We start from the raw sequence: 12,737 nt of genomic DNA on the forward strand, positions 1-12,737 counted from the left end.
CACTATGGTGTGTGGCATTAGGTAGTAGCATAATGTTAGCTAACATTTAAAAAGGTACTAAAAAACAAACACACCAGTAACATCACATTGCCAGACCAAGTGTCCATGTAAATGTGACATTATATTGCTGGTTAGCAAAAGTTCAATAGTTCACCAACACCACAGGGTCAATCACAGTGAATTAACGAGATACTCTACCTAAACAAGTCAACAAATAGTGAGGTATCTAGGAGTCAAAAAGGGTGGCAGGTAAAAATTGAGAGGTTGCAGAAGAGTTCCCCTCTAGCCCAGCTCTCTCAGTTCCCCTCATAGGGGATGTGCGTTTTGCTTTTCTTCCTCTTCACCTTGCCATTGGATGGGGTGATCCCCAGTGACTCGAGGCGGAAGGGGCGAGGGAGAAGGGATTCAGTGCTGAGTGAGGGGACGATGTTGGAGCCGCTGGAGGTCAGGTGAGGCGTCCCGTTCCCCTGGGGTGCTGAGTGAACTGCTGCAGGGGAAGAGGTCATCAGTGGGACAACAGCAAATATAGGGCAAAGGATCTGTTGAAGTTAAGTGGATAGCAGGCTAGATCTTTTTAATGTTTCCAGTAACTGACTTGGACCCTTATAAAACAATTGTATACTAGCAAGCAGTATGTTGGTATTATATGTGGTGCTATAATTGTCACATTTTATTTGAATGTTCATTCCAAAAGTATCTGAATTGTATTATTTTCTTATAATTTCAGGCACCTCCCCCTTCGACCTGCACACCTTATTAAATACCAATTCATAGTTTGCCTGTTTTTATGTTAACATTAACTACACCTCAGTCACAGTTGTGCTTCTACATCTGCATTGCTTGCTGTTTGGGGTTTTAGACTGGGTTTCTGTATAAGCACTTTATGACATCTGCGGATGTAAAAAAGGGCTTTATAAATACATTTGATTTGAGTTGTAACTCCAGTGACAGTTGAACTCAGATAAGAGTGCCCTCTGCAGTTTTCCGTAAGAAAAAAACCCTATCCATGTATAACATTTACAGTAAGAGCAGTGAAAATGCACTGGGCTGGGCGAGGCTAACATAGTTTATTTGTGTAAATACAGTACATTTTTAGTGAGCAGATCTGCTCTCCCTCCTGTAGCCTGGGCTGTGGGGTCAGGGGAAGGGCCTGTAGCGCCTGGTCTTACCCAGTCCCTTCAGTGGCTCACCGCCCAGCAGCTGGTTGGCTCTCTTAGGCTTGAAGTAGTTGCTGGCGAAGTTCTCGCTGTCGCTGCGGTTCAACATCTCCTTATATCGGTCCTCGTCATCCTGCACAAAACATAGGCAACAATGAGGGACAATAGACATTTTATGTTTTAATTCTCATATCCCATTTGGAACGTTTTTAAAAAGATGAGTACCCACCTGAAAGGACTCTCCTGTGTCAGCCACTGAGCTCCTGCGTACAGAGAGCCTCTGAGCTGAAGGAGCTACTGCTGAAAGAGAGACGGGACAGAGGATCCACGCAATCTCAACATATAAATCTACACAAAAAGTCCATCCACTAAAAATGTGAACATTAATCCTATCTTCAAAGAAATCCTCACAACATCATTTCTCCCGGTCCTACACTCACCTGATGGCAGGGCCATTTTCTGCACCACCACCTCAGGCAGCCTCCAGGTGGCACCGTCTTCATCCCAGGTGGCCTCCTTCCGCAGGCGGTCCAGGTTGCTGTAGTTGCAGTCACGGCGGACCAGAGGGGCCATGCGCTCCAGCAGTGCCTGCAGCAAATGGCCCTCTCTCTCCAGCCTGCGGACGGTGGCCAGGTAGTCGTTTCTCTCTAGTTCAAACTCCGCCTGCAGGTCCCGGATCTCCAGCTTGGCCGCCTTCAGCTGTGAAATCACATCAGGAGAACACCACTTAAAACTAGACCATACAGGCTTAGGTTTACTCTTAAATCTTATATCTATATCACAGTTCATAATGTATTCTTAACAGAATCAGCAATCAGAATCAATAATAAAAATGTGCATAAGAAATCTAGTACAGGAACATGCGTGCTAGTAGATAAATCATTAATCTGGCATTTATTTGCCATGAAGATGTCCCACCTTGCCCTGGGTGTTCTCTAGGAGCCGACTCTTAGCATGGACCTCCTCCTGGATGGAGTCATAGACATTGAGCATCACATTGTCACTCTCCTCACGGTTCTCTGCCAGAGCCTCAATCAGCTGCTTCTTCCTCTGGTCTGCCAGGGTCTTCCTCTGTCGGTGTCTCTGCTGTAACTCCTTGTTCCGAGCCTGCTCCCCTCCCACCACTTCCTGCTCCAACTGCTGCAGCCTGGAGACAGGACAGGGCACCAAGTCACACTATCACACCACTGGACATGATGTTATACAAAGGGTATATTGTGGGTGTGTGGTCACTCACCTCTCGAGGACATGCTTCTGGTCCAGAGGGCCTGGGGTGCCAATGGGAGGGGAGTCTGCATTCTCCTCCCCCTCAGACTCTGTCTGAACACTGGTCACCTGGCGAGATGTCTGTGTCTGGCTCACCTACAAGAAGAGAAGTTACACACGTCATTAAAGGGACCGCTCCATTCTGATGTGTACTACTACAAAATGCATGCATAACCTGTTATCCACAAGTACTGGGAACTTGAGGCATGTGTACCTTGGCCAGGGCTGGTTCCAAATCCGCATGCTCATGTGGGGCAGCAGTGACACAGCATGATTCCTCCTCAAGAGCTTGTTTCATTAGAATGGGGATCTCTGACTCTAGGCAATGAGAAAACAAGGCATAGTATCATGTAAAGTACTAGAGCAACATCTATACACTTGAGTGCTAAAGGTATTTATCTTAATAAAATATATTATTAAAATCCTTGGCTATGGTTGTCTAACTGTGTGATAATGAATTGGTTGGTTATTCTAATGTAGACAGGAATGTTGTAACGGTACCAGCCGTGGTAATATTGTGCCCTCTGCTGGCCCTAGACTTCTCTAGACTGGACAGCTTGGTCTCATATGAAGAGCGCAGAACAGCTATGTCCTCCTGTAGCTTGGCCTTGGACTCCTGCTCAGCGTTATACTCAGCCTGAAGCCTGGCCAGCTTCTCCTCGTATTCCTGGAGGTCACAATTAGGTCAGTTCATCTACCCCTCCCACTCAACAGCCTCTCAGTCAACTAACCCAGTGGAAGAGTACCCTACCCACCTCTTTAATCTTCTCCTTCTCCCCCTCAGTACTGCTAGACTGTGGCCTTGATGGACCAGCAGAAGGCCCCGCAGACAACTGACCAGCCAGAAGCGCTGATGAAAATGGTACAATTGAGAATAATCCAATTTTAGACTAGACATAATAACCTAGCAGTTTGATCTTCTATGTGAAAACTCTTACTCTCAATGGTAAGACAAAGTGTGGAGAAAAACATGGTTCTCACATGACAGGTTGCCACTGCCCAGCTGGCCAGAGATGAGGGCGCGTAGTTGCTTGATTTCTTCCTGATACTCTCGGAGCAGGGCATCCTTGGGGTCCTCATTGATGCGGGGCCTGTTCTGGATGTTCTTGGCCCTGTTGGCGTAGCGCAGGGTGCTCAGGCTCTCCTCATAGTTGTTGTCTGCAGGCGAGAGGCAGGCCACCATCAGGGTGCGAGTGTTCCCTCCCAGGGAGTCTTGCAGCAGCCGGGTCAGCTTGGAGTCTCGGTAGGGGATGTGTTTGGAGCGGCCATCCACCAGGGCAGAGATGACGTTGCCCAGAGCCGACAGGGACAGATTGATCTTGGTGGCCTCACGGAGCCGCTCCCCGGTGGCACCAGTCTTAGACTGCCTCTCACTGCCTGCCAGGTCCACCAGGTTCAGTTTTCCAGCACGCAGGTGGTCCTCGCCAGCTGAATCTGAGACCACAGGACACAGACAGTGAATGTTTGGCCTCAAAGCCAAGTGCTAACACAGACAAGAACACGCATTATGGTTGAGTTAGCTGTCATAATCTGCCATACTAGTTCCTCTCCCTTTTTTTGGACCCTGAGATCTAGTGCAGTGCATTCGGAAAGTATTCAGACCCCTTCTCCTTTTCCACATTTTGTTACATTACAGCCTTATTCTAAATTTGATTAAATTAACTTTTTTCCTCATCAATCTACACACAATGCGCCATAATGACAAAGCAAAAACAGGTTTTTTGGAATTCTTGCAAATGTTATAAAATAAAAAACAGAAATACCTTATAAGTATAAGTATTCAGATCCTTTGCTATGAGGCTCAAAATTGAGCTCAGGTGCATCCTGTTTCCATTGATCACCCTTGAGATGTTTCCACAACTTGATTGGCGTCCGTCCACCTGTGGTAAATTCCATTGATTGGACATGATTTGGAATGGCACAAACCTGTCTATATACGCCCCCACAGTTGACAGTGCATGTCAAAGCAAAAACTATGCCATGAGGATGAAGGAATTGTCCAAAGACCCCCGAGACAGGAGTGTGTCAAGGCACAGATCTGGGGAAGGATACTGGAGCACTGAAGGTCCCCAAGAACACAGTGGCCTCCATCATTCTTAAATGGAAGAAGTTTGGAACCACCGAGACTCTTCCTTGAGCTGGCTGCCCAGCCAAACTGAGCAATCAGGGGAGAAGGGCCTGAGTCAGGGAGGTGACCAAGAACCCGATGGTCACTCTGACAGTGCTCCAGAGGGACAACCATCTCTGCAGCAGTTCACCAATCAGGCCTTTATGGAGAGTGACCAAACGGAAGTTTGCAAAAATGTCTAAAAACATGTTTTTGCTTTGTCACTAAAGGGTATTTATTGTATGTCGATTGATGAGGGGGAAAAACTATTTAATAAATTTTAGAATAAGTCTTTAACATAACAAAATGTTGAAAAAGTCAAGGGGACTGAATACTTTCCAAATGCACTGTATATAAGGTTTAGCTTGTCAATCATTGTGTACAACATTGGCAGCTAACAGCTGAATTGCAGCCCATAGGGTGGAAGTCGGAAGTTTACAAACACTTATTTTGGAGTCATTAAAATTTGTTTTCAACCACTGCACAAATTTCTTGTTAACAAACAATAGTTATGGCAAGTCGGTTAGGACATCTACTTCGTGCATGACACAAGTAATTTTTCCAACAACTGTTTACAGACAGATTATTTCACTTATAATTCACTGTATCACAATTCCAGTGGGTCAGACGTTTACATACATTAAGTTGACTGTGCCTTTAAACAGCTTGGAAAATTCCAGAAAATTATGTCATGGCTTTAGAAGCATTTGAGTCATTTGGAGGTGTACCTGTGGATGCATTTCAAGGCCTACCTTTAAACTCTGTGCCTCTTTGCTTGACATCATGGGAAAATCAAAAGAAATCAGCCAAGACCTCAGAAAAATAACTGTAGACCTCCACAAGTCTGGTTCATCCTTGGGAGCAATTTCCAAACGCCTGAAGGTACCATGTTCATCTGTACAAACAATAGTATGCAAGTACAAACACCATGGGACCACGCAGCCGTCATACCACTCAGGAAGGAGACGTGTTCTGTCTCCTAGAGATGAACGTACTTTGGTGTGAAAAGTGCAAATCAATCCCAGAATAACAGCAAAGAACCTTCTGAAGACGCTCGAGGAAACAGGTACAAAAGTATCTATATCCACAGTAAAACGAGTCCTATATCAACATAACCTGAAAGGCCCCTCAGTAGGGAAGAAGAAACTGTTCCAAAACCGCCATAAAAAAGCCAGACTACGGTTTGCAACTGCACATGGGGACAAAGATCATACTTTGTGGAGAAATGTCCTCTGGTCCGATGAAACAAAAATAGAACTGTTTGGTCATAATGACCATCGTTATGTTTGGAGGAAAAAGGGGGAGGCTTGCAAGCCGAAGAACACCATCCAAACCGTGAAGCACGGGGGTGGCAGCATCATGTTGTGGGTGTGCTTTGCTGCAGGAGGGATTGGTGCACTTCACAAAATAGATGGCATCATGAGGAAAGAAAATGATGTGGATATATTGAAGCAACATCTCAAGACATCAGTCAGGAAGGTAAAGTTTGGTCGCAAATGTGTCTTCCAAATGGACAATGACGACAGGCATACTTCCAAAGTTGTGGCAAAATGGCTTAAGGACAACAAAGTCAAGGTATTGGAGTGGCCATCACAAAGCCCTGACCTCAATCCTATAGAAAATGTGTGGGGAGAACTGAAAAAGCTTGTGCGAGCAAGAAGGCCTACAAACCTGACTCAGTTACAGCTCTGTCAGGAGGAATGGGCCAAAATTCACCCAACTTATTGTGGGAAGCTTGTGGAAGGCTACCCGAAACGTTTGACCCATGTTAAACAATTTAAAGGCAATGCTACCAAATTCTAATTGAGTTTATGTAAACTTCTGACCCACTGGGAATGTGATGACAGAAATAAAGCTGAAATAAATCATTCTCTCTAATATTATTTCATTTCACATTCTTAAAATAAAGTGGTGATCCTAACTGACCTAAGCCAGGGACTTTTTACTAGGATTAAATGTCAGGAATTGTGAAAAACTGAGTTTAAATGTATTTGGCTAAGGTGTATGTAAACTTCCGACTTCAACTGTATGTAAATATACAGTACCAGTCAAAAGTTTGGACACACCTACTCATTCCAGGGTTTTTCTTTATTTTTACTATTTTCTACATTGTAGAATAATAGTGAAGACATCAAAACTATGAAATAACACATTTGGAATCATGTAGTAATCAAAAAAGTGTTAATCAAACCAAAAGTCAATCTGGAAAATGTCAAGAACTTTTAAAGTTTCTTCAAGTTCAGTCGCAAAAACCATCAGGCGCGATGATGAAACTGGCTCCCATGAGGACTGCCACAGGAAAGGAAGACCCAGAGTTACCTCTGTCGCATAGGATAAGTTAGAGTTAACTGTACTTCAGACTGCAGCCCAAATACATGCTTCACAGCATTCAAGTAACAGACACATCTCAACATCAACTGTTCAGAGGAGACTGCGTGAATCAGGCCTTCATGGTCAAATTGCTGGAAAGAAACCACTACTAAAGGACACCAATAATAAGAAGAGACTTGCTTGGGCCAAGAAACACAAGCAATGGACATTAGACCGGTGGAAATCTGTCCTTTGGTCTGATGAGTCTGAATAAGAGATTTTTGGTTCCAACCGCAATGTCTTTGTGAGATGCAGAGAAGGTGAGCGGATGACCTCCGTGTGTGTGGTTCCCACCATGAAGCATAGAGGAGGAGGTGTGATGGTGCTTTGCTGGTGACACTGTCTGTGATGTATTTAGAATTCAAGGCACACTTAACCAGCATGGCTACCACTGCATTCTGCAGCGATACACCATCCCATCTGGTTTGCGCTTTGTAGGACTATCCTTTGTTTTTCAACAGGAAAATGATCCAACACACCTCCAGGCTGTGTAAGGGCTATTTGACCAAGAAGGAGAGTGATGGGAGTGCTCCATCAGATGACCTGGTCTCCACAAACGACCGACCTCAACCCAATTGAGATGGTTTGGGATGAGTTGGACCACAGAGTGAAGGAAAAGCAGCCAACATGTGCTCAGCATATGTGGGAACTCCTTCAAGACGGTTGGAAAAGCGTTCCAGGTGAAGCTGGTTGAGAGAATGCCAAAAGTGCAAAGCTTTTATCAGCAAAGGGTGGCTACTTTGAAAAATCTAAAACATAAAATATATTTGGATATATTTAACACTTTTTTGGTTAGTACATGATTCCATCTGTGTTATTTTATAGTTTTGATGTCATCACTATTATTCTACAATGTAGAAAATAGTAAAAAATAAAGAAAAACCCTTGAATGAGTAGGTGTGTCCAAACTTTTGATTGGTACTGTAGCTAAATTAAGAAATTAAGAAATGTGATAGTTAATAGTCATTGAGAGAGGGAGGGAATATGATGTCACATCCAGGGGGAAGCCTTTGAGACTAGGTCAGAGTAAAATACATGTCCTCTGAGAGTAATTGAACAAGGCACCTTGCAGCAACTGGTCTCCATTGGTAGTACGCCAGCTACTCCACGATCACAACCAATATGCAGAATAGTATGTTATGTACACTGAGTGTACAAAACATTAGGAACACCTTCCTAATTTTGAGTTGCATCCCCTTTTGCACTCAGAACAACCTCAATTCGTCAGGGCATGGACTCCACAAGGTGTCGAAAGAATTCGACATGGATGCTGCCCCATGTTGATGCCGATGCTTCCCACAGTTGTGTCAAGTTGGCTGGCGGTCCTTTGGGTGGTGGACCATTCTTGACACACATGGGAAACTGTTGAGCATGAAAAACCTACCAGCTTTGCAGTTCTTGACACTATGAAACCGGTGTGCCTGGCAGCTGCTACCATACCTGTTCAAAGGCGCTTAAATCTTTTGTCTTGCCCTTTCACCCTCTGAATGGCACATATACACAATCCATGTCTCAATTGTCTTAAGACTTATACACCCTTCTTTAACTGGTCTCCTCCCCTTCATCTACACTGATTGAAGTGGATTTAACAAGTGATTTAAGAGATCATAGGTTTCACCTGTTCAGTCTCATGGAAAGAGCCAATGTTCCTAATGTTTCACTCACTGAACAGTTTATTAGGTACACTAATCTAGTACTGGGTCGGACCCCCCTTAACTCATAACAGGATGCAGCCACCACTATGCTTGAAAATATGGAGAGTGGTACTCAGTAATGTGTTGTATTGGAATTGCCCCAAACATAACACTTGTTATACCATGAAATTGTTGAATACTCCTTTCTGATTAGCTTGAAGGGCATTCTAGGGCGTGCATTATTTCCCACAGTAGAATTGAATGGCTATAGTTCATTTTTACATGTTTTGTTTGAGCTGCTTTTGAAAGCAAGTCGGATTGAAAACAGTATTGGTATTGTTGAATTCGGATTTTCATAATAGCAAGCTAGGACTGATGATTTGTTTAGCTAAACTAACAAGTCTCTTTGTTTGGTTACCACAGCAACTAGTACTATAGTTATCTAGTAAACTTGCTAGCCACTTCAATGGACTTTGAACACATTTCTACAGGCAAATTAACACATTTCTAGTGGCAAATGTGTTAATAGTATAAAAGGGATAATCAACTCGGGGCTCTATGCGTTCCCTGGAAAATAATGCAACTCCTTGGAAGCTCAGTTCCTCTCCGTTTGCGCGTCATGGAACACACCTCAGTTTTTTTCTATCACAGCCATTAAACTCTGTAATGGTTTTAAAGTCACCATTAGCAACATGGTGAAATCCCTGAGACGTTTTCTTCCTCTCCGGCACCTGAGTGCCTGGGTGTATTGAGACACCATCTAAAGTGTAAATAATAACTTCACAATGCTCAAAGGGACATTCAATGTCAGCTTCTTTTACCAATCTACCAATAGGTGCCCTTCTTTGTGAGGCATTGGAAAACCTCCCTGGTCTTTGTGGTTGAATATGTGTTTGAAATTCACTGCTTGACTGAGGAACCTTACAGATAATTGTATGTGTGGGGTACAGAGATTAGGTACTCATTAAAAAAATAATGTTAAACACTATTATTGCACACAGAGTGAGTCCATGCAACTTATTGTTACTTGTTTTGCAAATGTTTACTGCTGAATTTATTGAGGATTGCCATAACAAAGGGGTTGAATACTTATTGACTCAAGACATTTCATCTTTTCATTTGTTATTCATTTGTAAAAATGTGTGTACATTTTTTCCCCACTATGACATTATGGGGTATTGTGTGTAGGCCAGTGACCAAACATCTAAATTGGATCCATTTTAAATTCAGGCTGTAACAACAAAATGTGGAAAAAGTCAAGGGGTGTGAATACTTTCTGAAGGCTCTGTATATGGTTTTTGAGGTTATTTATGCAGCTGATAGGTCTGTTTTAGTTCCATGGATTGCAAAGAGACAGAAACATTCCAGCCTCCTCACTAGTTTCTGTTTAACTCACTGAATATGTGTGTATTAGTGACACATCTGTAGAGGCAGGTTGTGAATGACTGAGTTTGTGTGTGTTGATGCACAGACAGAGGGGTGATCTCACCTGTGTTGCAGATCTCCATGTGAATGGTAAAGATTGAGTGGGAGCGGGAGGAGTCCTTGTTCATCAGGGTGTAGCCCACAGATCGATTCCCCCAGCCCTGCACCATAATGCGCTCACACTCCCCCACGCTGTGCACTGTGTGCAAGGAGAGGTCTCGCACATATACACCATGCTCTGGGTGCTCCTTCAGCTGACATCCGACAACAAGCACATGCACACAAACAACAAACCTGTCATCATATGAGGACACATTAACAAACTCACAAACAGGCACACACTTCCCTGTCCTGTCGCCATGGTAACAACCATTGTGCCGGAAATACAAATGCCCACTGCACAATGAAGCGGTTCCTTTCCTATCATCCCATGGCAAGAAACAACCTCTATGTCAGAAACATAAATGTGCACTACTTAAAAAATGAATACCCCTCTAATATTCTGGTACTATGCTTTCTTACCTCCATTTTCTGTTTGGTGTCATTTCCCAAAAGGTCTCGGATTTCTTCATTGTAGATCTCTAAGTAGGAAGCCCTCACCAGGAACTTTGTATTTTCTGCACACTATCTTACACAGAAGACAACTAATGAATAAGAACCTATTCTTGAGAGGAAACACTTGATAATGAAGCACATTCATGTGACCTACAGTAATACAACCTGGCCACTCAAATAGGCCCTGCCAGTCATACAAAGGCCTTGTCTGAGGTCAGCTTTTCCAACCACAGCAATTCTAAAAATAATGATCCCCACCAACTTATCCTTGGTGGCATTACAATATTGAAGGTGAAGACTGTACCTGAATGCTCTCGAAGATGTGCTCAAAGGCCCTTGGGATGACCCCTCTCTGGGCTGCTGGCTCAGATACCCCCTGCATGGTGAAGGACTTGCCACTTCCAGTCTGGCCATATGCAAAAATTGTTCCATTGTACCCTTCAGTCACCCCCTGTCAGTAGAAAGAACAGTCTGTTTGCATCAACCATCACATTTTCATCACATTCAGTGCAAAGACAAATGTACATGCTTGTAGACTTTTTTAAGCAATATATGCCGATATGCTTACAATTAATTTCAGCAGTAGATTGATAGCAGCCTCTTCTCTAAATGATGAGCTCCAAGGTCATTAGCAAGGGGATATACTGTAGCTTAGGTGGCAGTGGCACACTTGGTTTCCTAACTGTGACATGTATTTCGTTTCACATCTCTACTGGAGGTGTCCAATAACCTAAGAGCTGGTGCTTCTGCTTGAAATCCACCAAAATCAAGTTGTGGAAATGTAGTAGGATTTATTGTAGGCCTACCTCAACCAAAGGGTAGGCGATCTCGTTGTACATCTGCTCAGTGGTTTGGCCAATGAAGTAGGTTCCATCAAAGGTGAATTGTTTTGGTGGCTCCTCCTTCGCCCCTGGCTTCTTGATCAAACACTGACACCTACTCGTCTCTACTGATACTACCATCTTACAATTCAGGATTTGCTCCCTATCATTCATCGGCCGACACCTGACCACTACCTTCACTGCCTCTGAAGCCATTTTTGCCTCTGTCTTCTTGGTATGTCTGATATCAGGCAAGCACTGGTGACAAGTTAGCAAGGCAGTCTGACACCAATGTTTGTCTATAAGAATTATCTCTTGATATTGGCAACAAACGTCAATATCATCATTGATATTATTGGCTACCAATGTCAATATCAATCATCAGTTGTTGAATCCATTTCAGGCATTGTGCAAGCTAGCGGCAAGAAACAATAATTGTCGTTACAATAGTTTAGATTACTGTTCATTTGTAGCTAAACAATTAATCTCACTGGCAGCTATGACATACTTCATGCAGCTGACATACTATCTGATCAAAATAGTAAAGTCTAACATCAACCTGTTGATCTGGTCACAGAAGCAGGATAGCAAATCAGCATGATATAGTCAGTAGCTAAACTAGCTATTTCACATTGACCAAGTATCAAAGCAAACACAACCTGTAACATTACCGACGTTAGCTAACATATCAGGCCGCTTATCGGTTGGATTGGCAGATGACATGTCCTTCAATGAATACAATCCGTGCACAAAAACAAAACAAAACTGCTAAACAGAGACTATTAGATCGCCCGCTCGCTCTGTCTGTCTGTCTTCCCACGGCGTTCCAAGTTGCTAGGCAACCACACACTTCTGCGCTCAAACCACGTCATGTTATAAGTGCCCAGAAGAATCGTCCAATCTTCCAAATCTACCCAAACAACAGATTTAGATCAAGTTCATAGAAATATGTGTTCATTTATGCATATGTACAGTACCCGTCACACCTACGTTCTACATTGTAAAAAAAAATTGTGAATACATCAAAACTATAAAATAGCACATATGGAATCATGTACCAACCAAACAAGTGTTAAACAAATCAAATATTTTAGATTCTTCTAAGTAGCTGCCCTTTGCCTTGATGACAGCTTTGCACACTCTTGGCATTCTCCCAACCAGCTTCATTAAGAATGCTTTTCCAACAGTCTTGAAGGAGTTCTCACATATGCATATGCATATGCTGAGTACTTGTTGGCTGCTTTTCCTTCACTCTGCGGTCCAACTCATCCCAAACCATCATCTCAATTAGGTTGAGGTCGGGTGACTGTGGAGGCCAGGTCATCTGATGCAGCACTCCATCACTCTCCTTGTTGATTATATAGCCCTTACACAGACTGGAGGTGGGTTTTTGGTCATTGTC

The 12,737-nt window shown here is 43.4% G+C and overlaps 1 protein-coding gene across 2 annotated transcripts; it reads right to left on the reverse strand.

Moving 5' to 3' along the window:
• Positions 1-296: 296 nt before the first annotated feature.
• On the reverse strand, positions 297-11,560 carry LOC139414295 (kinesin family member 17). Of its 2 annotated transcripts, none has more exons than XM_071162206.1 (14): positions 11,321-11,560; positions 10,819-10,965; positions 10,482-10,583; positions 10,024-10,213; positions 3,405-3,857; positions 3,179-3,273; positions 2,925-3,090; positions 2,638-2,741; positions 2,395-2,519; positions 2,076-2,304; positions 1,598-1,856; positions 1,387-1,457; positions 1,170-1,290; positions 297-487 (listed from the first exon to the last, which is right to left on the reverse strand). In XM_071162206.1, the coding sequence occupies exons 1-14, from the start codon at positions 11,549-11,551 to the stop codon at positions 297-299; spliced, it is 2,484 nt and encodes an 827-aa protein (XP_071018307.1). In that variant the 5' UTR covers positions 11,552-11,560. The 2 variants fall into 2 exon arrangements, with proteins under 2 accessions (XP_071018307.1, XP_071018306.1); XM_071162205.1 differs by having other exon boundaries at positions 2,638-2,733; positions 2,920-3,090; positions 11,321-11,551.
• Between the last annotated feature and the right edge of the window lie 1,177 nt (positions 11,561-12,737).

The sequence above is a fragment of the Oncorhynchus clarkii genome, chromosome 7, assembly GCF_045791955.1.
Source record: "Oncorhynchus clarkii lewisi isolate Uvic-CL-2024 chromosome 7, UVic_Ocla_1.0, whole genome shotgun sequence".
Classification (NCBI taxonomy): domain Eukaryota; kingdom Metazoa; phylum Chordata; class Actinopteri; order Salmoniformes; family Salmonidae; genus Oncorhynchus; species Oncorhynchus clarkii.

What these genes read in the sequence shown, in the direction of transcription:
- LOC139414295 (XM_071162206.1), bottom strand. Translation starts at nt 11,551, where the DNA reads ATGGCTTCAGAGGCAGTGAAGGTAGTGGTCAGGTGTCGGCCGATGAAT. An exon ending in GAAAATGGCCCTGCCATCAG is followed by an intron (nt 1,458 to 1,597) that starts GTGAGTGTAGGA and finishes TCTCTCTTTCAG; the next exon opens with CAGTAGCTCCTTCAGCTCAG. An exon ending in ACACAGGAGAGTCCTTTCAG is followed by an intron (nt 1,291 to 1,386) that starts GTGGGTACTCAT and finishes TGTTTTGTGCAG; the next exon opens with GATGACGAGGACCGATATAA.